The 25,700-nt window shown below is 36.3% G+C and overlaps 1 protein-coding gene across 12 annotated transcripts in view; it reads right to left on the bottom strand.

Moving 5' to 3' along the window:
• Nucleotides 1-25,700, bottom strand: part of PPP1R12A (protein phosphatase 1 regulatory subunit 12A) — a 150,211-nt gene that overhangs the window by 57,183 nt on the left and 67,328 nt on the right. For all 12 annotated transcript variants that reach the window (XM_082418905.1, XM_082418896.1, XM_082418895.1 and 9 more), the window contains exons 3-4: nt 13,380-13,498; nt 4,260-4,419 (exon numbers count right to left, since the gene is read on the bottom strand). In XM_082418905.1, coding sequence (XP_082275031.1) covers nt 4,260-4,419; nt 13,380-13,498 — 279 coding nt within the window. The remainder of the gene's footprint in view (nt 1-4,259; nt 4,420-13,379; nt 13,499-25,700) is intronic.

Genomic DNA, 25,700 nt, shown 5'->3' with positions numbered 1-25,700 from the left:
GTGAATTCAGTTTTAATTAATTCCTAATGACTATGAGTCTTATGGTTTGGTATGACACTGATTAATTCTTGTTAATATGTTTCTAACTGAAAATTTTGCAGGAAAGTCTATAATTTTTCAAAACTATTAGATCAATTTGTATGTTAAACTGATTATTGTAGGGAATGTCTTCAAGTGTCCATATGATATATCATCTCAAGCTGAACGTGTTCTAAAAATATACTGGCATCAAACAAAGTTATTTGTAGTGTCATTGTTGCCTTGCGGTTAAAGGAACTGGTTTGTGAAAGCCTTCATAAACCTTTATCATCTACCACTGGAAATTTTCATAGGAAAATGACTGTTAGAAACAAAACAAAGCAAAACAAATATTCCGAGGGGTCGAGTCTACTTTTCTGCAGCAGTAGAAAGCAGATATTCTAATCATCAACAAAGCTAGAAAACAGGAATACATTTTAATACAATGAAAAGAGTTGCATAAATGTTAGTATGCCCTTATAACTGTATATACTGACATCGACCTTTATTTTATTTAGAAATTAAGCTCACAGAGAGCAAAGAATGGGTCTATAAATTGCACACAGCACAGCGCCACACACAAAGGCGAACACTAAATACTTTATAACTCAAATCTGGTTAACCTTTACCTTACTTTCCAAGATGTTGACCTTGAGAAGGGCTTCTTTTTACCTACAGGAGGTGGTAGTGATAGCTAATATATAACCATTTATTTATGTTTCAAGAACTGATCCCCTATTTCCTAACAATATCTAAAGCAGATGTTTTTAATTATGGCTCCATAGCGGAACCATCTGAAAAACTTGCTATTGAAAAAAACAAAAAACAAACAAAAAAGATTCCCCAGCTCCACCCCAGTTCCATTGAATTAATCAGTATCTTGGGAGATGGGCCCTGTCAATCTGTACTTTTAATAAGTCCTGCATATGATCTCACATTACTGCCTGTCTCCTGCCTGCAGATCAACATTTAAGAGTCATTGATCTAAAAAACATGCTAATAGATATGTCAGAAGATTTAAGTTAAAAAAATATGGCCACTAATATAAATATTATCAGATACTTTATTAATAGAGACAGAAATAATACTGGAATATAAGCTAATAAAAATATACCCCCAATAGGAAATATGAACTATAATAATGTTAAATATCCTGAGCAATACAAAATTCTAAGTACTTGAGAGTCTGTGTGGAGAGAAAGGTAGACACACACCCCCCGCCCCCCAAACATAAAGCTCTCTATATGCCAGGCCATGCAAGGATACTCAAAAAAATAAGACAGTATTTATTATGCTCAAGGAACTTCTAATGGAGGACAAAAGTTAAATAAAACAACAATCAACCCTCACAGACAGGTTCTATGATGAAGCTGCAACAGGGGTACAGAGCTGAAAAGCATAAAAATCAACTGAAAGGGGTTGTGTGTGTTTGCGGGGGAGGGGGTAAGTGGGGAGACAGTTACATTTGAAATGGATCTCTTCTATTTATTTTTGATTTCATATTTTCTTTCCTAAGTAAAATATTCACAAGTTTTAAAACTAAAAAAGAATAAATGGCTAGATAGCAAAGTCACTTCCCCACTGCTGACCTTTAGCCAACCAGTTTCCCTGCCCCAGAGATACCCATACTACTACTTTTGATTAGATCCTTACAGAGAGATTTTATGCATATATAAATAAATACAACTTAAATTTTTAAAACATAAACACAAATGAGGCATAGTTCTGTTCTTGGCTTGACAACTTAACACATCCTAGCGCTCTTTCCATATCTATAAGTAGTGTTTTAATCGCTATAGAGTATTCTAGTGAAAGGATGTATCATGATCTATTCAACCATTCTCCTACTCCAATTATAAACAATGCTGCTAGCACATACCTTATTTCCTATGTGAGTGAGAATATCTGTAAAAAAAATTCCTAGGAATTTCCCTGGTGGCGCAGTGGTTAAGAATCTGCCTGCCAATGCAGGGGACACGGGTTCGAGCCCTGGTCCAGGAAGATCCCACATGCTGCAGAGCAACTAAGCCACAACTACTGAAGCTTGCGCTCTAGAGCCCCTGCTCTGCAACAAGAAAAGCCATGGCAATGAGAAGCCCGTGCACCGCATGGAAGAGCAGCTCCTGCTCGCTGCAACTAGAGAAAGCCCACGCGCAGCAACAAAGACCCAACGCAGCCAAAAATAAAATAAATAAATAAATAAATTAATTAAAAAATAACAATTCCTAGAGGTAGTGCTGCTAAGCCAAAGAATAACTGTTACTTTGATAAAATTTGCTCAATAGTCATTTATACTTTCACCAATAATGTAAGAGAGTGCCTTTTCCCAAATTTGCCAACAGTGTGCCAAACATTTTGATCTTTGCCAATATGATAGATGAAAAATGATAATTCACTGTAGCTTTATCTGCACTTATGAATGAAGTTGAGCATTTTTTTTTCATGGGCTTAAGAGCCTTGAACTGAGTCAAGGATAGAAAGGAATTTGCTTCCAAGTTGAAGAGATGGTGAATGAAGGTATCTAGATAGAAACAAGAGTAGGCATTAAGGCATCATGAAAGAACTTCAAGTAGATATACACAGCTGGAATCATGCATGCCTGAGGAGCAATGGTAGCAGCTTAGCTTGAAAGAGGAACCAATGGCCAGATGACTAATGGTCTTATGTGCTAAGCTGAGGAGTTTAAAATTCATCCCAATTCCTGCTGAGAATCTTAATGAAGGATTTTAAGAGCCTGGACAACTGAATTACAAAGACCATTTGGAAGCCGTCTAGAAATCTATTTTACAGTGCAATCCAGTACTCATATATATGTTTATAGAAACAAGAATTTTAAGAAACAAAATACCTTTACCATATGCGATACTCTTTGATATTTTCCATTTTTTCTTTTTAAATGCTGTTCACAGCTCACTAAGTTCATTTCATGACCTGCTCTAATGGGGTTTGAAAGTCTGAAAAGTTTTGGATTAGAGAGAAACAGATGGGACAAGGAAACTAATTACAACTTAACTGTAGGGGCTTCCCTGGTGGCGCAGTGGTTAAGAATCCACCTGCCAATGCAGGGGACACAGGTTTGAGGCCTTGGTCTAGGAAGATCCCACATGCTGCAGAGCAACTAAGCCCGTGCGTCACAACTACTGAGCCTGTGCTCTAGAGCCTGTGTGCCACAACTACTGAAGCCCACATGCCTAGAGCCAGTGCTCCGCAACAAGAGAAGCCACTGCAGTGAGAAGCCCGCACACTGCAACGAAGAGTAGCCCCCGCTCACCGCAACTAGAGAAAGCCCGCGTGCAGCAACAAAGACCCAACACAGCCAAAAGTAAATAAATAAAATAAATAAATTTTTAAAAAAGTTAACTGTACTATTCTAGGAGAAGGCTTAAATTACTGAAGTGAGTAGTGATTGAAATAGGAGGAAACCTGGAATAACTGACCCACTTAAACTTCTTCACTGTTTTTACTGAGGAGAGGGAATAAGGAGAAGGGATTGATATAAGAAACCAAAGTGGAACAAAAGCAACATAGAGGGTGCGGTAGATTTTGCTGAGGGCCAGTCTTATTAGCCTTCACATAGATATAACAAAAGTTATGCACTGAATTGTTTTTTCCATATAGTTGCCAACACCTTTGCACTGCATAAGTAAAAACCAAAACACAAATTTATTGTGACATAAAGGAGCTTTGTCCCAAAGATATTTGTTGATCAGTATATAACCCTATATCGTCTAAGTTGCTTATGGTTTAATATTTAATATTACGCTAACAGCACTCTGAATTCCAGTGTTCATGTAGTGAAAATCTAAAAAAAAAATCAGATAAATTACATATAAATAAACAATCAGTAGGAATCAAGCTCTTAGAATTTGATAATATGTTTATATACAACATTGTTCTTAGTCTCTGTATCCAGACCTAACCTATCTGGGAATCTCAAAGTGACTCTAATAATTTACTAGGCCAGAAGGTAACATATAATGGTTGTCTGACACTTAAATTTCACTTATTGGAAAACTGCAATGGAAGAACAGTAGAATACTCAAAATCTGAGAGTGAAAGACAGAACTTTAGAAATAAAGCAATAATATTCAAGGTAGTTTTCTCTTTCTCCCTGTAAACGGACATTAAATAACTTACATAAGCTGTTTCAAAATAATGTTAGCAAGTATCTTAAAAAAAGGAAAAGTGAAATAAAGAAAACAAATCAAAGCAGAAAAACAACTGTGAGAAGCAATACTTACTTTAAAACTTCTGTATAGCCTTTAGCGGCTGCAACATGAAGTGCTGTACCTCCAGATTTTGCATGCCGGACATCATTTATATGGCCACTATTTAGCCACTGTCTTGCATCTCTAAGCATTATTCGTTCTTCTTCCTTTCGAGCTGCTTCTATATCAACCCCTGATAAAATAAAATAATTTTTTTCATTTTTTTCTCTATAGTAAATGTTTTTGTTTGGAAATAAAATTATCCAAAACATTCCAAGTTTAATTGAAAATTGAAAGTGAAATTATATTTTTGAAAAATGGGCTGCTTAGAACAAGCTGGTTAAATAAAGAAATGTAGGAATACTGTAGATATTTTATTAGCATTCTCTATTGACTATTTAATTTTTGCCCTACAGTATTATTTTGGCTTTCTTTTTACCTTTTCTGCTTATTCCTTTTGTTTTTGAAGATTTGAATATTCCCCAAGGTATTCCCCATCCTTTGGTCTAAAAAAAAAGTTTGTTGTTTTAAACAATCATATGTATTTAAGTCTCAAATTTTTATCCACTGCTTTGACCAGTTCTCTGAACTCTAGCCTAGTAGGTACAAATGTTTATTGAACACTTCAACTTGGAGGTCCTGTCCTCATCTAAAATTGAACAGACCTTAAATCAGATTATTTTTCTACCAACACCCCTTTCCTTTTCCAACATAGTACATTGTTCATACCATCAGTATCAGTTTTATAATTTTAGTAAGTTATATAGATGTTTATTCATTTAAAAGCATTAAGCGCTATGCTAGGTTAAGGTGATAAGAGTGGGGAGAATTCAAAAAGGAACAGGACCTTCAAAGCGCTCAACATCCTGAGAAAAAAATTAAAATAGAAATGATAATCCTGAAATTCCTCAGTGATCTCATGTTATCTTATGGCTTCAAATGCTGGTTATTTAATAAACAGCACATACCACGATGCATTTATACTCCAGAAGACAATGAGCTTATTAAAAAAGGTAAATATACTGCTTTTTTATCTTGTATTCCCACCATATGGATGGATACCTGATACAAAGTAAAAGGGATCAGTAAATGTTTACTGAATGAATGATGAATACATAAATACATGAGTAAAAAATAATTGCACACACACACAACTTCTCAGCTAAGATCTCTTTTACAATTCATATCCATGTATCCAATTGGCTGGTTGGAATTTTTCATTCACTCATTCATTCAATCAATCAGTCAATATGTACTGAGTCTCTACTATATGTCAGGTACTTTATTAGGTGCTAGGGGTTTAGAAGTGAACCTATTACATGGCAGATGATACATCTGTGAAGGAAAAAAAAGCAGAGTAAAGGTATAGAGGGTAATGAGAAAGAGTTATTTTATATAGAGGTTGGTAAAGAACAGTCTCTTTGATAAGGTGACATTACAGCAAGAAATAAAGTGACAGTCATACCATAATCTTAGAGAATATTCCAGACAGAGGGAAGTACTACAGATCTTCCTTGACTTACAATGGGGTTACATTCTGATAAATCCATCAAAAGTTGAAAATATCCTAAGTCAAAACTGCATATGATATACCTATCCTGTCATAGCTTAGTGTAGCCTACCTTAGACACGCTCAGAATACTTACATTAGCCCACAGTTGGGAAAAATCATCTAACACAAAGCCTGTTTTATAAATAAATTATTAAGTGCTGAATATCTCATGTAATTTACTGAACACTGTACTGAAAGTGAAAAACAGAATGGTCATATAGGTATAGAATGGTTGTTTAAGTGTATCCGTTTGGTTGTTTACCCCCATGATCATGTGGCTGACCAGAAGTTGCAGCTTGCTGCTGTTGACCAGCGTCACTAGGGAATATGTGCTGCATATCACTAGCCCGGGAAAAGGTCGAAACTCAAAATCTGAAGTATGGTTTCTACTGAATGTGTATTGCTTTCACACCATCATAAAGTTGAAAAATCGTTAAACTGAACCACGATAAGTCAGGGATTGTCTGTAGTAAGCACTGAGGTAGAAGCCTGCTTGGAATGTTCTGATTAGGAAAAGGCAGGGTGTCTATAGAGTAGTGAGGACAACGAGCAGGGGGCAGGGTGACAACATCCGACTCAATTTAAGAGGATCACTTAAGCTGAAAAGTTAAGAGTAAAAACTGAGGTATAGACTGGGAGGCTACAACAATAATTCAGGCAAGAGATGATGGTAACTTGAACCAGGGTGGTAGCAGTGAAGGTAGTAAAGAGGTTAGATTCTGCATTCTTCAAGGCAAACCAACAGAATTTGCTGTTAGTTTGGATGTAGGAGAAAAAGAGAAGTCAAGGATGAATCAAAGGTTTTTAGCCTGAGCAACTAGAAAAATTAAATTTTCAATTTCGGAAATGTGAAGTTTGAAATGCACTAACAGACATCTAATTGGAGTTAGCTGGATACCTGAGTCTGGAGAACAGAGAAGAGGTCAAAACTAGGGATGTAATATAATACATAATAAAATAATGTAACACAGTCACCTCAAACTCAATGCTAAAATCTTATCTCAATTTTCCCTAGCCAATCTGCTTGCTGTCTGTCTTATATTTCCTATATTAGGTTCCAATACTTATCCAGAAACCTGGAAGTCATCCTTAATCCCTCCCTTTACCTTATCCCCAGCCTCCATCCAATTAGTCAGCAGATTCTGAGTTGCCATTCCTAATATGTCTTCTTTTTTTTTTCCTAAAATGTCTTCTTAATGGCCCCTAATCACTATTTTAGTTCGTCTTATGTCTCACACTTTGATGACTACAGCTGGCCCTTAATTCATTCTCCTCAGTTCCTTCTGAGTCATTCCCCACATCATCGCCAGACTGGTTTTTCTGTATCAAAATACAATCATCTCTCTTTTCTATAAAAAATCTGTCAATGATTGCTCACCTCCTACAAGACAAAGCTCAAGCTCTTTAGTGTAGCAGACAGAGCCTGTTATGATTTGGTCTCAATGCATTTTTAATCTCTAGTCTTTCTCCTCTATCATCACCCAGTGTTCTAACCATATAGATCTTCACGTAGATCAAGTACATCATGTGCCTGTGCTGTTGTGCAAGCTAGTATCCTCTATCTGGAATGTATCCTTACCTTGCTTGCTTAGTAAATTACCATTTATTCAAGACACAACTAAACTGTTCAATTGAAGCTCAATCTCAAAAAAGTAGGCCATGACTGAAAAACATTTTTAAAATCCCGAGATTACAGAAGTGCAGGTAAAGTCATCTTCAAACTAGAGATCCCATTTTTTCCCCCAAATGTTTGCTCTTGGTGCTAGAACCAACTATCCTCTTGAATTTTTCTTTTTTTTCCCTAAATATTTACTTATTTATTTATTTGGCTGTGCCATGTCTTAGCTGTGGCATGCGGGCTCAGTAGTTGCGGCGCACGGGCTCAGGAGTTGTGGTGCACGGGCTCTAGAGTGTGTGGGCTTAGTAGTTGCGGCATGCAGGCTTAGTTGCCCCATGGCACGTGGAATCTTGGTCCCGTGACCAGAGATTGAACCCACGTCCCCTGTGTTGGAAGGCGGATTCTTAACCACTGGACCACCAGGGAAGTCCCTCATTACTACATTTGAAAGAAACTTGCAATAAGGTTTTCCAAATAGACTTTATAAAAACAATTATATACACTATATATGTAACGGACAAAACTTATTATAATCTTTAATTACAAAGTATCACCATTTCTATAATAATGCAATTTTATACATATATAAATTTCCTCTCAAAAGATAATCAGCCCATCTTATTTAAAATGCCTTCTAATGTTATTCATAAAAGAAATTATAAAGCTGTAATTGTTAATACATTAAGCATCTTTCTACTAAATGACTTTTCTCAGACTGATTTATTTTCTTATGCTTAATTTTTTTTACTATCTTTTAATACATGAACATCTTTATTATCATTATCCCTTTTCTCTTTATCATCTTAAAGAGTCTGACTTCTATTGTCTTTTATTATTCTAAATTTCCTCTGGACTTGAAATAAAAAAACAGCTACTTCTTACTTCTGGATTTATCTAATTTCATTCTATCTTCACCTAATTACAAAGCAGTTACCCTCTGTTGCCACCAAATTGTGCCTTTATATGAATTATATATAAATACAACTCAAGTTTAAAATTAAAGTACATGTGAAGAGAAATTTCTTATGCTTAAGAAAATCCAGTTAGAAACAAAAAAACACTCTTGTTCTTAAAATCTTTTCAAAAATACCACTGAGTAGAGCAATAGACAATTAATTTTTGTTTAAACCCCACTGGACTATGTATTACAATACTTGTTTTCTAATTCCAGTGCTTTAACTAGGCTAGCAACCTTGAGAAAGCCGTAACTTCTTTGAATATTAGTATAATGGGTTAAGAACACAGATCTGAACCTAGACTGCTGGGTTTCAATCCCTGATTTGCCAATTACTAGCTCTATTATCTTGGGCAAGACACAATCTACACTAATATTCAGTTCTTTTATTTGTAAGATAGGAGTAATGAAAGTATATACCTATCCACAATGTTGCGAGGATTAAATTAATATTATATGTGAAGTGTTTAGATCAGGAATAAGCCCTAAGGTGTTAATTATCATGATCAGTTCTAAAAGTCTATGATTCTGCTTCTCTTTTACTGCATCGTGGTCTAATAGGAAGAAGATCTTATAATGAATTTAACTGGTCCTTAATCCACCTATAATTGCAAGGTTTTTAAGCAACGAAAACAATGTATATTGAACTAAATTGGGTGTGATATAATAAAGTGATAAGACTATTTAACATCTGTCACTGCTATTAAAAAAACAGTAAATGTTAGCTTGAAATGTAGCCAATTCTCATAGGTAAGAAAAAATAAAATCAAATTGGAATTTTGTTAGCTAAGAAATGCAAAAATTGACTTGTGTCCCACACTAAATAAAGAAAATTGCATTAAAACATAAACCAGAAATACTTTCATCTACTATTCAATCATTACTACTTTCAAAGGCCATCTACTCAAGCATGACTAGTTGTTAATCAAATATATTAGAATAAGAAATAAGAGCCAAAAGAGTGATTAAAGAATTTTAAAATATTAAATAATAACTTTCATACCAGGATAAATAATTTGAGAAATCTTGTCATTACTAGAGATATATTTAGGGTGCTCTTTTTATAAATGTTAAACTCTATTAGAGATGCCTCTATCTTTTGTTTCTTCAGAATAAAGTTATGCTATATAAATTCATGTATTCCCATTATATGAGTAAAATGAATATCATGAAATATTTTCTAGGAGATATTCCTAATAAAATGCAGTATGGTACAGTGATGAAGAGTGTGAGCTCAAGGTATCTGTTACACTGTTTGGGACTGAACTACATACAGCACGACTTCCTACATGTATGACCTTGGGCAAATCACTGAGCCTCAGCTTCTCATCTGTAAAATGGGGTGACAGTAGTATTAACTTCTTAGAATTGCTGTGAGGATGAAATGAAATAATGCATGTAAAGCCTTTTGCTCAATGCCTGGCAAATAATCGGTATTTAGTAAGAGTTAGCTATTATTTTTAGTATCAGCTCTTTACTTTTCAGTTTCAGGGTCATACTATACACTATTTTCCAGAATTTCCCCTCACCCATTATTTTCCCAGATTTACATTTTCCATCCTGACATTTCCTAAATTCCAACAGTGCACTGAACACTGTCATCTAGATGTGCTTTAGCAACCAAACTCAATATATCCCAAAACAAACTCATACACTCTCTAAATCCGTTCCTGCTTTGTTCCACATTTTCCCCGTGTGAATTTATCCAATCATCACTTCTTAAACTGGAAACTTCAGGAGGCAAATTAGCTGGCCTCAATTCTTCCTTCATCTCCACATTCAATTCTCCACCAAGCTGTTTTAATTTTACCTTAATATTTTCTGAAAACAGTCTTGGCTCTTTGCTCTTTTCCATCTTAAGTGTAACCATTTTGGCCCTTTTCATCTTTCACCTGGATTAAGTGAAGAATCTTCTTCAAGGAAGGCATGCCACCATGTATCCCTCACTCTAATGCATCCTCCAGATTACCATCAGCTGCTTTATTACTAAAAACCAAATCCAATCAGGTTAATTTCCTGCTTGGGGATCGTTGCTGCATCTGTCTAATGCCTACAAAAGAGATGTCCACCATCTGGCTCCAGCCTAATCTTTTCAAGTCTCAACCTCATACTAATTCCATCCTGACTTTTTTACTCCATTCCAATTCTAATGAATTCTCCACGTATGCTATGTCTCCAATTCCTTTTCTTTGCACGTGTTGATACCCCTGTCTCACATGCCTTTTTTGTCCACTACCCCCCTTCTTTGCCAAGTAAACTCCCTCTCAAATGTCATCACTCTCAAACCCTTCCTGACTACTGCAAACAGTTAGTCATAGGCTTTTCTGTTCTCCCACATCATTCTGTTCCTACCTATATTTTAGCACATAGCACACTGCATTGTGGGGCTCTGTTTATATATTTGTCACTTCTATACACTGTGAAATCCTTAAGAACAAAGTGTGTCTCTTAAAAAAAATACCCAGCACTCAGAACATATGCTGGCACCTTAATCAAAACTGAATGAATCATTACAACTAAAATCAGCCTTGCTAACAGTTTCCTTTATATAGAAGGAAACTAAAGACAAGAAGTTTTCAGTACATATCCATGCCTTTCCCAGTTCATAATAATTGCTAACTACTATTAAACAATATTGTTGATATCTATCTGGGCACTCACCAGGGCAAGCTGGACAGATAAGGGACTCTTCATCCAGGTTGTGATGCTTTATACCCATTCTTCCAGCTTCTTCAAGTCTTGAAGATCCCATTACTCCAAAATTGCTTGCTTAGGACACAGCTGTTAAAAGCTCTTCTGTGTATTTATCCAAGCTCCAGTTATGACTACTTTCCTAATGTGTGTCTTGTTTCTCCTGAGCTCCAGGTACCTTCAGCCACTTGTTACAATGCCTCAACTCTATTTAGGCATTTAAATATTTCTTCAGTTTTAGTGCCTAAGATTTTTTTTTTTTATTTTAACAACCAGGTAGTCATTATGAATTTTCCTAATCCCAAGGAATAAAAATCTCTTTTCAAGGAACTGACTTAGCTTCTATTTCTCTGCTTTTATTTCCTGATGAACCACATTTCAGCAGGAGTCAACCTTCTAAACCAATATCCCATACCTTAGGAAAACACAGTTCTCTTCTGATAATACCCATTTAATCACTGCCTAGACATAACTTAATATAGTGGAAATCACAGTAATTTATATATATATATATATATATATATATATATATATATATTAGTTTTTTTAAGTTGTAAAATATGCATGACAAAATTTACTATCTTAATAACCATTTTAAGGAGACAGTTCAGTAGTGTTAAGTACATTTACATTGTTGCTCAATCAATGTCTAGAACTCTTTTCATTTTGCAAAACTGAAATGCTATGCTAATTAAACAACAAATCCCCATTCCCACTTCCTCCTAGCTCCTGACAACCATCATTCCACTTTCTCTATGATTTTGAGTACTTGAGGTACCTCATGTTAAGTGGAATCATACAGTATTTGCCTTTTTGTGACTGGCTTATTTCACATAGCATAATGTTCTCAAGGTTCATCCAGGCTGTAGCATATGTCAGAATTTCCTTCTTAATGCTGAGCAGCATTTTCTGTAAGTATATACCACATTTTGTTTATTCATTCATCCATTGATGAACACTTGGTTTTCTTCCATCTTTTAGTATTGTGAATAATGCTATAAACATGGATGTACAAAAATCTCTTTGAAACCTTCCTTTTAATTCTTTGGTTGTATGTCGAGAAGAGGAATTGCTGTATTATACAGCTTTATATTTATTGAGATATAATTCACATATTATTTAAAGTATACAATTCAGTGTTTTTAGTAAATTTGCAGAGCTGTGCAACCATTATCACAGTTTTAGAACACTCATCACTCCTGAAAGAAATTCTACCCATAAGCAATCATTCCTCATCTATAAATTGACATCTCCCAAATTTATGTCTCCAGCTTGTACCTCTCTCTATTAACATATTCAACTGCTTGGATATCTAATAGGCAAAACAAACTTAACATGTCTGAAAAATGAACCCCTGAACTCTCCCTACAAAACTTACTTTTCCCACAACATTCACACCTCTCATAAAAACTTCACCCATCTAGTGGCTCAAACCAAAAATCTTAGAATCTTCCCTGCCTTCTTCTTACACACTGTAGTTTTAATCACTCAATAGTCTTCTTGGCCAAACCTTCAAAATATATCTAAAATCCAATCTTTTCTCATCACTTTGTCTACTACCACCCTACTCCTGCCCTTGCCATTCTCCTACTGCTGCCCTTACCTTCCTACAATCTATTCTCAACACAATAGCCCCAGAGATCCTTTCTAAAGCAAGTCAGATCATGTCACTCCTCTATCTCAATCCCTCCACTAGCTCACTATTTCACTCAGATTAAAAGCTAAAATCCTTCCAATGGCCCACAAGGCTCTATGTGATATGGTCCACTGATACTTCTGTGACCTCATCTCCTTCCAGCCTCTTCCTTGTTCTGCCTGCTTCAGTCATATTGGTCACACTCGCTGCTTCTCTGAAAACACCAGGCACCCTCCCATCCTTGAATTCATTGGTTCCTCTGTATGCAGTGTTCTTTCCCCAGACTTACATGATTCATTCCATCACCCCAGTAAGACCTTAGCTTAAATACCACCTTATCAGTGACGACTTCTTGACCACTCTTTAAATTTGCAATGTGTCTCATTCACCCCGTACACTTCCTTATCCCCTTTGTCTGTTTTACTTCTCTCCAAAGCTTTTATTGACAGATAATTTCACACCTTACCCTAGCACTCACGATACTTCTTTCAACTTTAAAAATATTAAAAAGACGTAGAGTTAAGAATCATATATTTTTTCAAGTAGAACCTTACTTCACATATTGTTATGTAAACTGATTTTTTTTCCACTCAAATTACGATTGCCCTTCAATGTCAACAATCATTTATTGAAAAAGTCAAGTATCATATTCTTTACAAAACAGTTTTAAACATATTTTCCATCTAGGTTGGTTACATTACCTTGCCGATTAACTTCATTTTGAAGTAGCTCTTCCATTGCCTCCTCCTCAGCAATATCTAAAGGTGTGTCTCCTTCACTGTTGACAGCTCCTACATGTGCTCCCTGACCAATCAAAAACCTGTAAAATTAAAGGGAAGAGAGTTAAGCAATGATGGTATCATCAAAATAAGACTGAATGCATAGCTAATGAGGCAAGCTCCTATGCAAGAGCAGCAATAAAAACCAAGGATAGCATAGGTATTATTTAAGTTTTAAGAAACTACCATGAAACATGTTTTCTTTCCTTTTTAAAATTTTACGTTTCCTAAAATTTTTCTATAATGTACACCAATTAACTAATACAAAAATGTTATTTTAAAATAATTACAAAGTCTTTCATAGGATTATTTCAGACTGTCTCCATTAAGATTTTTCATTATCTCCATATTGACTAGTTTCCTAACTGAACTTCATGCTCCCAGTCTCATGCCATAAGCAATAGTTCTTAACCTTGGGCTCATGGGCATAATTCAGAAGGTCATTCAGCTGATACAGATATATTAAAATACTGTGTATGTTCATCACTATTTTGAAATTAAGGTAATTATTAGACTAACTACTAAGTCTTTTTATTTAATGTGTTACTAAAGAAGCACATACATACTTTGTACTCAGTATTTTATTTTATGCATCCAAAACACAATACTAAGAACATATTCACAGGCTTCATCAAACCTGCCAAAGGGATCCAGATACAAAATGGTTGTGAATCTCTTTCACTATGCCAACTGCACATCTCCCAGAATCATCTATTTAACACAACCGGAGTCAATTTCCAACTTAAAATTCTTTGAATGGTTGTCCATGCTAGGAGAAAACATACCTACATGGCCCTTACTAATCTGGTTTTGTCTTCTTTTCAGCCTCATTCCTCTTCCTTCTTGTATCACACTTTAGACTCCAACAATATGGAACTGTTTGTAGTTCCAGATTAAGCCATGTTCTTTTGGCATCCCTGATTTTACTTTTCTATATATAAAGAATGGCTCCCTTTTTTCCCATGTTCCTAATCAATCTAACTTTTATTTGTAAATTTTTTTTTTTTACAGGCTACATGACAATATTCGCATTATCAAAACAGTGAAGGAAAAAAAGCCCTCAGAGTTTTAAAAACAGAAGAAAAAAAGAAAAAACTCCCTTACATCTCTCCTTCTGTTATCATGTTCCCTCCCCAGAGATAAACACTATCAACAGCATGGCAAATATCTTTCTGGTACCTTTGCTATGAATTTATATGTGTGTCTATAAAGAAATATATACAGTCACTTTTGAGGTTCTTTTTGTAAAACAAAAATTAATGGGATTACTTTAGGGGGCTTCCCTGGTGGCGCAGTGGTTGAGAATCTGCCTGCCAATGCAGGGGACACGGGTTCGAGCCCTGGTCTGGGAAGATCCCACGTGCTGCAGAGCAACTGGGCCCATGAGCCACAATTACTGAGCCTGCGCGTCTGGAGCCTGTGCTCCGCAACAAGAGAGGCCGCGATAGTGAGAGGCCTGCGCATAGCGATGAAGAGTGGTCCCCACTTGCCCCAACTAGAGAAAGCCCTCGTACAGAAACGAAGACCCAACACAGCTAAAAATAAATAAATAAATAGATAGATAAATTTATTTAAAAAAAAAAATTAATGGGATTACTTTAAATGTACTGGAGTGCAACACTTGCCTTCTAATAGCTGAAAAATATTCCACAATATGGCTGGATCATTCTTTTATTTAATGCCATCCTCCTAATGGATGTGTTCTTAAATGGACATTTGACATTATCAATCTTTAAAATTTTTCTCAACGTGATGAGAATAAAGCATCTTATCATTGTTTTCTTTCCTGATTACACACGAGTTTGAAAAAAAATCTGGATATGTTCACTAGCATTTGTATTTTCTCCTTTTGTGAACTTCTTATTTACTTCTTTTGCTTATATTTTTAATGTGTGCCTTAACTCAACAGATACTTATGGGGTGTTGTTATAGATTGAATGGTTTTGTGTTCCTCCAAAATTCATGTTGAAACCCCAAACCACCAATATGATGCTATTAGGAGGTAGGGCTTTGGGGAGGTAATTAGGTATAGATGAGGTCATGAGGTTGGAGAACCCATGATGGGATTAATGTTTTTAAAGAGGAAGAGAGTAGAGCTCACTGTCTCTCTGCATGGAGGGCACAGCAAGATGGCAGCCATCTGCAAGTCAGGAAAAGAGCCCTCACCAGACACAGAATTGGCCAGCACCTTGATCTTGAACTGTCTAGTCTCCAGAACTGTGAGAAACAAATGTCTGTTGTTTAAGCATCCCAGTTTATGGCATTTTCTTACAGCAGCCAAAGCTGACGACAGGTGTCTACTATGTATCTACCACTATGTTACATGTCAGGCATATAATAGTAAGCAAAAACAAATGCAGATCTTCCCCTCAAAGATCTTATAATCTAGAAAGAGAGCTAGATTAATTACCTAAATACATGTAAAACTTCGATGTCTTATAACAGTGAGTTATGTCTACAAGTGAATAATAGAATAATTTGATTTAGTAAGGTCAGGAAAGGATTCTCTGAACAATATATAGGTACTAGCAAACATAATGGAAGGAGAGTATGTTCCAGAAGAGAGAACAAAAGGCACCAAAAACCTATGACAGGAAGTGTGTATGGCTACAGAAGGGTTTGGTTCATTCTCCTGAGAGTAAATGAAAGAATCAATCTCTAGATAATATGTCAGGTACACCCCAAAGTCAGTGAATGTTTATTTTGTAAGATCTGTAAATGATCAAGTATGTGTTTCAAAAAGATCACTTTGTGAAGTATGGAAAATAAATGAGAATGGAGAAAGAATGAAAGTAGGCAGACCAGCTAATGAGCTACTGTAGCAGTAGACAAAAATTATGTTGGAAGCTTGAATTTGATGGAGGAAATGGATAAATTCCAGAGATATCTAGGAGATACTAGAGATCAGCTGGATATGAGAAGCGAGGGCGAGGAAGGTGTCTATGATACACTGAAGTTCTTGACTTGTCTGTGATAGATCGACGGTGGTACTAATAAATGATACACCAAAAAATAAGTTATTCCCTCCTGACAAATAGATGTGTTGCACATATTTTTTCCATATTGTCACCACATTAAAAAAAAAAAAAACCTTTTCTTACAGCATTTTGTATTTGAGTGAAATTTAAAGGTTGTATGAAGTCAGGTCTGTCAATCTTTTGCTTTAAGAAGGACTTTACCAACTAGCTATTGATATCTGCGTGCAGATGTCACTTTTACAAGACACACACACATAGAAAGAGAAAGATAGAAAAAGGAAAGAATATACACTATAAAGTTAACAGAGGTAGCATTAGGAGGGATTTACTTTTTTAATTTTTTAATTTTATTTTTTAGCCGCACTGCGCGGCATGTAGGATCTCAGTTCCCGGACCAGGGGTCAAAACTGCGCCCCCTGCAGTGGAATTGTGACGTCTTAACCACTGGACCACCAGAGAAGTCCCACATTAGGAGGGATTTGTATTAGTTGGGGTTTTCGTAGCGGGGGAAGGGGGGATTTTTTTTGTTATCCTAGTTTTCTGCAGCAAGTTTATTTCGTGTATGTATATTAGACCACAAAATGGCTACCATGCCATTTTGTAGCCTGGTATTTTTAATAATTAACAGTATGTTATAAACATTTCTCCTTGTGCAAAACAATGTTTCCTTTTTATAATCTTCATGGGGACTTCTACAAACAGAAGTCATATTTGAACTGAAGAAACTTTTTCTGTTTCACAGTTTTAAAAAATGTAATATAAAACTAATGAATATTTATATACTACAAATAAATAAATAAATGAATCTGGAGCAAAAAAATAAGATATTAGTGGAGTAGAACCTGTGCTATGCTCCAGGGGAATATGTACGTATTCTGCTAGGCAAAATCTCAAACAATTAGAGAAATTTACATAAAACCACGTATATTTTGCTTAGGTATTAGAAATCATTCACAGGATGTAAAGACAGAATAAAAGGAAGACCTCAGAGTGGCTGCAGCGCTAGCAGAGGGAAGCAGAGTCTCAAGGAAATAACAGGTCAAAGCCAAAAAGAGACAATGCAAAATTTATATAAACAGGAAAGATGTTAAGAGAAACTAACAAGAGTAAAGTTCCAAAAACTGCTGGCAGGAAGTAGGGCCTGGAGCAATCCTTGAGCCAAAAGTTTAGGTATAAAATATGTATGCATACAATTCACAAACCTCTCCATGACTCAAGAACTACTATTTGCAAATGTAAATTAAATAAATAAATAAATAAAACCCCATGGCATTAATTCTTATTTACCACGAATAATCTCAAAAAGCCATTCAAAGATTGGTTGGGTGAAAAAAAAGCATAAACATTTAAATTCTGCAGACTTTGGGTTTGGTTCCCACCTCTGTTTCTTGACAGCTGTGTGATATTCATTAACTTAAAACATTTGAAACCTAGCTTATAGGTAACTTACAGGGCTGTGTTATGTTTAAATGAGTTAATGTCTAAAAATAAAACTAAAATTCTATCTGTTATCACATCATGCAAAATCATCACACTTAGAAAGCAATGTTTAAGATAATGTGAAACAAAATACAGGCTATCTGGAATACCAGAAATTCACTTTGTGGGACCCTTGGAGATACTGAAAACAGATGGTCAGATTTCCTTCAGAACAAAAAGGGCTGGGGTATTAAAAGCAGCTCATGGGACTGCTGATTAGGAAAAATACACTATATTTATTGTAAGATTTCTTGGGGGGAAAAAAAAAAACTATGAAGATTTCACACAGGAGTCCCAAACTGAAAGTCAGAATATTAGGCTATTTCTCAGATGGGTAACTTTTTTGAATGCTTCAGAGTTAAAAAAAAAAAAAAAAAAAAAAAGGGCAGGCTTTTATTTGCTTAACAATGGTTAATGATGTCCTTAAGCAATACAAAAGAGGCCAACATAGGAGATGCCACTTATTGAATGATGAAAATCATTATAAATTACTGAAGTGAAAAATGGTAAACTGCTAGGTTTACTGAGATTTATAATAACCTACAGCTTTGAGTCAATAAATAATTTTGGATAATTAATAAACCTCAAATTCAAGACATGATCCAAATGGATTTCTACAAAATTATTTGCATACGTGTGAATTTAAAAATCTAATAAAAGGTGTAAAACTTGTTAACCAAGTTATCAGTTGCAACTTGGATGTGGTATATTAGATGGATAGGATTCTATCTGGGTTAGAATGATTCAATGTTAACTGAATTCGGCAGACAAATTTGACAGTCTCATAATTATCTTGGATTCTGAGTTTTGTCAAAAGCCAAACCACAGAAGAGATTGAGAAGGAGAAATAGTTCATTTTAAAAATTTGATGTTTTAATTAAAGCCCTTGTCTTTAAATTAGAAGCTAATGAGAACATAGTAATCAAAGAGACAAAAAGAAATTTCATCAGCAAGAGCTGAGTATACTTAGTGTTCAAACAATGTACATTGTTTTATTTACTGTAGAAAAACTAGTATCAAGAAGTTGTTTTAACCAACACATGGATTTTTCATGTATTCAATACATGAATTTTTAAAATTCAAAACGTCAGTGCAGCCTTAAAAAAGAAGTTCTGTCATACAGATGAATCTCAAGGCCATTATGGTAAGCAAAATAAGCCAGTCACAAAAGGCCAAATGCTATATGAGTCCACTCATATGAAGCGTCTAAAGTTGTCAAAATCATAAAAACAGCAAATAGAAAGGTGGTTACCAAGGGCTAGGGGAGTGGGGAGGGGAAATTAGTGTTTACCAGGTAGTTTTAGTATTGCAAGATGAAAAATCCTAGAGATCTGCTGCAAAACAATGTGAATATGCTTAACACTATTAAACCGTACACTTCAAAATGGCCAAGATGATATATTTAATATTATGTTTTTACCACAATAGAAAAAAACCCCCACAAAGTCAGAAAACCACTGAAATAGTTGTTTCTTGAAAATTCAAATGAATTACTCAAAGCCATCCAATGAGACAGAAATTATGAAAACTAAGCTACCTGAACTTTTCAAAGAGAAGTTTGAGAACACTGTACTATTAGCTTCAAAAACAAATGCAGACTTCCTTGGTGGCGCAGTGGTTAAGAATCTGCCTGCCAATGCAGGGGACACGGGTTCAATCCCTGGTCCAGGAACATCCCGCATGCCACAGCGCAACTAAGCCCGTGTGCCACAACTACTGAGCCTGCGTGCCATAACTACTGAAGCCCACACGCCTAGAGCCCGTGCTCCACAACAAGAGAAGCCACCGCAACGAGAAGCTTGTGTACCGCAACAAAGAGTAGCCCCGCTCGCCACAACTAGAGAAAGCCCACGTGCAGCAGCAAAGACCCAACACAGCCAAAAATAAATAAATAAAATATATTTTAAAATAAATAAGTAAATAAATGCTACTTTCTTTTGGAAGCCTCTGAGCAACATAAAATCAGTGTAAATAACCTTATGCATCTTCAGTGGGAATGCACTTTCCTATTTCATATTTGAAGTTCTACATCACAATAAAAAACAGCTGAAAGTAACTATAACAGTAAGAATCCAAACAAAAGTTCTGACCTGGAACTTTTGAAAGTTTTCTTTAAAATAACCGTTTTTTCCTTCAGCACCTGACAAATGTTGTGCCACTTCCTTCTGGTCTCCATGTTTCTGATGAGAAGTCTGCTTTAATGCAATGTCCCCTGCCCCAATGTTATAGTAGTTCCTTTCTCATTGCTTTCAAGATTTTTACTTTGTCTTTTGTTTTCAGAACTGCTTTGGTTTATCCTGTTTGGAATTTGCTAAACTTCTTGAATCTGTAGGTTTATATCTTTTGCCAAGTTTGAGTAAGTTTTTTTTTTTTAATTAATTTATTTATTTTTGGCTGTGTTGGGTCTTTGTGTCTGTGCGAGGGCTTTCTATAGTTGCTGCAAGCGGGGGCCATTCTTCATCGCGGTGCACGGGCCTCTCACTATCACGGCCTCTCTTGTTGCGGAGCATAGGCTCCAGATGCGCAGGCTCAGTAGTTGTGGCTCACGGGCCCAGTTGCTCCGCGGCATGTGGGATCTTCCCAGACCAGGGCTCGAACCCGTTTCCCCTGCATCGGCAGGCAGATTCTCAACCACTGCGCCACCAGGGAAGCCCCTGAGTAAGTTTTTAGCCATCATTTATTATTTCTTTAAATACTTTTCCAGCCATGCCCTCTTTCGCTTCTTCTGGGACTCCAATGGCATAAATGTTAGCTCTCTGGTATACTCCCACAGGCCCCTGAGGCTCTGTTCATTTTATTTTAGTCTATTTTCTCTCTGTTGCCCAGATTTGGTAATTTCTATTGTTCTGTTTTTCAGTTCACCAATTCTTTCTTCTATCCCCTCCATTCTGCTGCTGAGCCTATCTGCTATTCATTTTGGTTACTGGATTTTTCAGTTCCAAAATTCCCATTTGGTTCCCGTTCATATCTTCTATTTCTTTGCAGACTTTTTTTGGCTGAGACTTTTCTTCATTTGTTTGAAGCATACTTGTAATTGGTTGTTGAAGCATTTTTGTGATAGCCGCTCTATAATCTTTGTCAAATAATTTTAAGATTAATATCTCTGGAATCTTAATGCTGGTCTCTATTGTCTTTTTCATTCAATTTGAGATGTTCCTTGGTATGACAACTGATTTTCAATTGAAATCTGAACACTCTGGGCATTATATTATGAGACTCTAGATTGTGCTTATATCTTCTATGTAAGCTGACTATATTTGGCCCTGGTCTAGCAGAAAAGATGGGGAGGTGCCATCTCATTATTACAAGGTAGGGGTAGAAGTTCAGGTTCCCCACTCAGCCTCCATTGACACTAGCGATGGAGCAGCTCCTTGTTGCTTCTGACTCCCCACCAAGCCTTCACTGATACCTCCCTGGCTAAGGAGGCTATGGGTGCCTCACTACTACACCCTATGTGGCCTCCACTGACACCATAAGGGGAGAAAGAGTTAGGCCTCTTTACCGATGGGTGGTGGTGAAAGTATTTACTCTCTACCAGGCCTCTTCTGACTCCACCCCAGTGGGGAGGAGTAGGAGCTCCTTTTTACTGCCAGGTGGGGGTGTAAGTCCAGGCTTCCCACGTGGTCTCCAGTGCCAGTTAGGGGAGGGCTAGTTAACTATCCGATGGGGATGAAAATCTCGGCAGGCTCTGTATCTGGCCTAATCTGACATCATGACAGTAGAGGTGCTAGGGCACCTCATGATAGCCTGGTAATGTTGGAAGTCTACGCTCCCTACCTGGCCTTTGCTAGTGAGGGTGTAAGTGGGACCAAGGTTTTTTTCTGCAGTGTTTGGCTGGAGGTTTTTTTTTGTTTTTTTTTTTTTTTAAGGTTTTAGGGTGCCCCTCTCCTAGTATTTGGCTAAAGAGGTTAGGCTTTTGTTGGGGCTTTTTTGGAGGGGCAGTGTGGGGCCATTGGTGCTTCTGGGTTATCAGCTTCCTCAGTTCCAAGTGTGGTATATCTGAGGCAAAGAGAAAAGCCAAAAACTTACTCCTGTCATTCTTTGGATCCTGAGATCCCTAGCTGTTCTGTCTTCTCTCCATCTTATAGAGTCTTTGTATATTTTATATATCATGTTCAGGCTTTTTAGTTGTATTCAGCAGGAGGAATAGGGAAAAACATATCTATTCTATTTTCCAAGAAGCAGAAATTCTCATTTTTAATTGTCAGGAAATTGTAATGTTTATAACATTACCAATTTTAACCTTTTAAAAAATTTCATTTTGTCCAAATCCCACAGGTGGAAGTATTATTTTTATATATAAACCCTGTTACTAGTCCAATAACATGGACTAATGTACCTTGCCAAATACTGTGCTAAATTTCTGACATCATGGTTTCTCAATTATGCTACAGATACAATTAATTATGCCGATAGCAAAGACCAGGCTGCTGTGTGTGAGAGAAATGAATCTATTTGTGAAAGTGGGCTCTATTTTCCAGTTATCTAGGCACCCGGATTGTCAAAACGAAACAAAACACAAAAACAAATTCAAAATGTGCAGAAGGATTTAAATTCCTCTCTTCTCTTTGCAAAGCCACCTTTAAATACAGGAAATTCTGTAGGTTCTGTCTTCAGCATTTCTTATTTCTCTTAATTATTCCCCAGAGCAGTGACTATACTTCTTTGACCATGCACTAACTCCTGAAAATGCATATTTGTTTATTAAAATCAATTACACGCACTACTGTCTTACTTTATTACTGTATCTCCCAATTCCCAGAGGCAAAAATCCTACTCATTGTGTAATAATTCTAAGATATACATTTTCCCCAAATTTTAATATTGCTGAAATCTTCTACAATCTATTGACCTTACAATCAATGATGTCTTAGCAATGGATAATGGCCACGATATGGTTGTCATCATCTGTCTTCAGGTAACCCCAGTCACAGCTATTCATATTGTTTTCAACTTCAACTGATTTATGTGCATTCATACCTTTGATACCTTATTTACTGAGCTTAACTGTTACTTAAAATGTCTTCCTGGATGGTGTCTGAAACTTTTTGTTGATACCTTGTAGTAAGATCAAGAAAGCACCACCAACAACACTTGGCAGAATGCTATCAGTGGCTTAGAAGAAAATCCCAAAGGCAACAATAAAACATTCTTAAGCAATGCTGCATCCAAGACACTACAATTAGATAAAGAATGATACTGTGTAGGGGGGGAAAAAAACCCCCAAGGTGCTTAAAAACAAAAAAACCACACACACTGTATTACAGTTTTTTTTTTAACCTTTTAAATTGGTACATAAAATAATGACAATGTGTTATGATGATGGCATCTTAGATTTGATGAAATTCAGTTTACACATTATAAACATACCCAAAGAAGTCCCGGCTTCCTATTGCACCTTTTTAATTGGCACCTCAAACTAGGCCTATTTAAATTCACATTCCACTACACTCTTTCCTCTGCTTCCCTCAATCTTTCTCTTTAATTCCTTAATACTAAAGTTAAAGGGCATCATTTTCCCAATTACAAAGGCTAGAAAGGGAGGCAGAATGGTGTAGTGTCTTAAAGTGCAGACTTGACAAGTTAGACTGTCTAGGTTCAAATCTTAGCTCTGCCAATTATCGTGGGTAATTTCTCTCTCTGACTCAGTTTCCTCACCTATAAAATAAGAATTATAATATGGGCCAACCATCACTCATCCAAACCCAAATTTCAAAACTTTTCTTTCTTTCTATCTATCTATCTATCTATCTATCTATCTATCTATCTATCTATCTATCTATCTATCTATTTATTTATGGCTGCGTTGGGTCTTCATTGCTGTGCGCGGGCTTTCTCTAGTTGCGGCAGGTGGGGGCTACTCTTCATTGCAGTGCACGGGCTTCTCACTGCAGTGGCTTCTCTTGTTGCGGAGCACAGGCTCTAGGCATGTTGGTTTCAGTAGTTGTGGCACACAGGATCTAGAGTGCAGGCTCAGTAGTTGTGGCGCCATGTGGGATCTTCCTGGACCAGGGCTCGAACCTGTGTCCCCTGCACCGGCAGGTGGATTCCTAACCACTGTCCCACCAGGGAAGCCCTCAAAACTTTTCATATTTTAGAAATATAATATTGTAGATTATGCAACACCCTTATTGAGTCTGAGGCAGTACGCCATAACCAAACACGTTAATATTTTCGCAAAAAATAAGTTTAGTTAAGTGGGGGAGAAACAAAGACTATAAAGAGCCTCGTATCAGTTCAAGTCATGGTGTGTTGCCAAATGAGCCTACACCAAACTTACAATTTATTTTCTCATTTTTCAGAGTTTTGAGGGTTTGGAATTGTGCATCTGGGCCTGCGGGGTGGTGGCAGCAATATATTTTCATGTAATTGTTAGGATGGCCAAAATTATGTATATTAAAGGACTTAGAGCAGTGACTGGCACACAGTAAGCACTCAATAAATGCTAGCTATTATCAGCATTATCACTACCTTTGATTTTTCCTCCCACCTTACTATCTAGATCCAGTGAATCACACCAAGCCTTATTAATTTTATTTTCCAAATTTCTTTCACATCTGCCCCACTTCCAAGCTCACTGCCACTGGCCTGGCTCTCTAACTCCCTAATCCCTAATCTGTTCAAACTCCCTCATCAGTCAAGAATTGTGTTCTTAAAATACAGAGTAAGGATCATCATGTTCCTAAAAACGCATCACCACTAAAGGTCAGTTAGCAAGGCATACAAATTCCTCTGTGCTGCAGTCTCAGTTCCCTCTTCCTGTCTTATCAGTTACTCTCTCCATATACCACTAACACTCCTCTCCTCAAAAAACGACGACTCCAAAGAAGTCCCTTTATCCAATGCAATCACGACCAGTACTTACTTGGTTAACCAGAAAAGCTGATTAAAATAGGGAATAGTAAAACATAATACATATTTGAAAATAAATAAATGCAAGACATTTATTTCAACGTAGACAATATTGGAGAACGTCTCCAATGACTTAAATCCATGCTCCCTTTCTTGCATAAATGACAGTCATAATGCACTAAGACTTCAAAGTGTCTTAAAGTGAAACAAACACTTGAAGTCAACAGAAAAGCAATCTGAGTATATACTCCTAGATATTTTTTCTTTCAATCTTTCATCTGTTGCACCCACACCTAATTAAACAGTAATTATATTTTTAGGACCTTGCCTTTATTGAGGCTTTCCAAAATATTTAACTTAGTAATAGCAATAACTTTCTTTTTTGTACACATTTCATCAGTTTTGGATATTTAATTAAATTATATAATCACTAACAAGTGGAATAGATATTAATAGGCTAGAACACACACAACTAACTTTTGGTAGGCTTGCAATTCAACTGGTGGAAACAGAAGTAAGTGAGCTTAGTAGAAGTAGTCTATTTGTTGCAAAGTTCAATTTTAACAACTTTATGGGAATCAGTCAATATGTTTTAACAAAGAAATGGCAAATGTTAGTTAAGAGTGGAAGCCAGTTAAAACAGCTTTAATCATGTATTATTTCCCATTCATGAATAACATGACTTTTCTCAAACAACTCCCAACTTCCAGAGGCAAAAACCCTGCTCACTGTTTAATGTAACAGTTAATGTCACCTCCTCTGGAATCTTTATCTGAATGGCTTAAACAGAATTGATCACTTCTTCCTCAGTGTTCCTTGTACATCTCTTGGTCCATTTATTCTATCTAGTACTGGTATTGACTTGACATGTCAAGTCAAAGCTTGAAGATTAGGAGCGGTTGCAGTCATTTTTACATCTTACAATGCCTAACTC

The sequence above is a fragment of the Balaenoptera physalus genome (genome assembly GCF_965194825.1).
Source record: "Balaenoptera physalus genome assembly, chromosome: 13".
Classification (NCBI taxonomy): Eukaryota; Metazoa; Chordata; class Mammalia; order Artiodactyla; family Balaenopteridae; genus Balaenoptera; species Balaenoptera physalus.
This window is presented reverse-complemented; position numbering and strand designations above follow the sequence as displayed.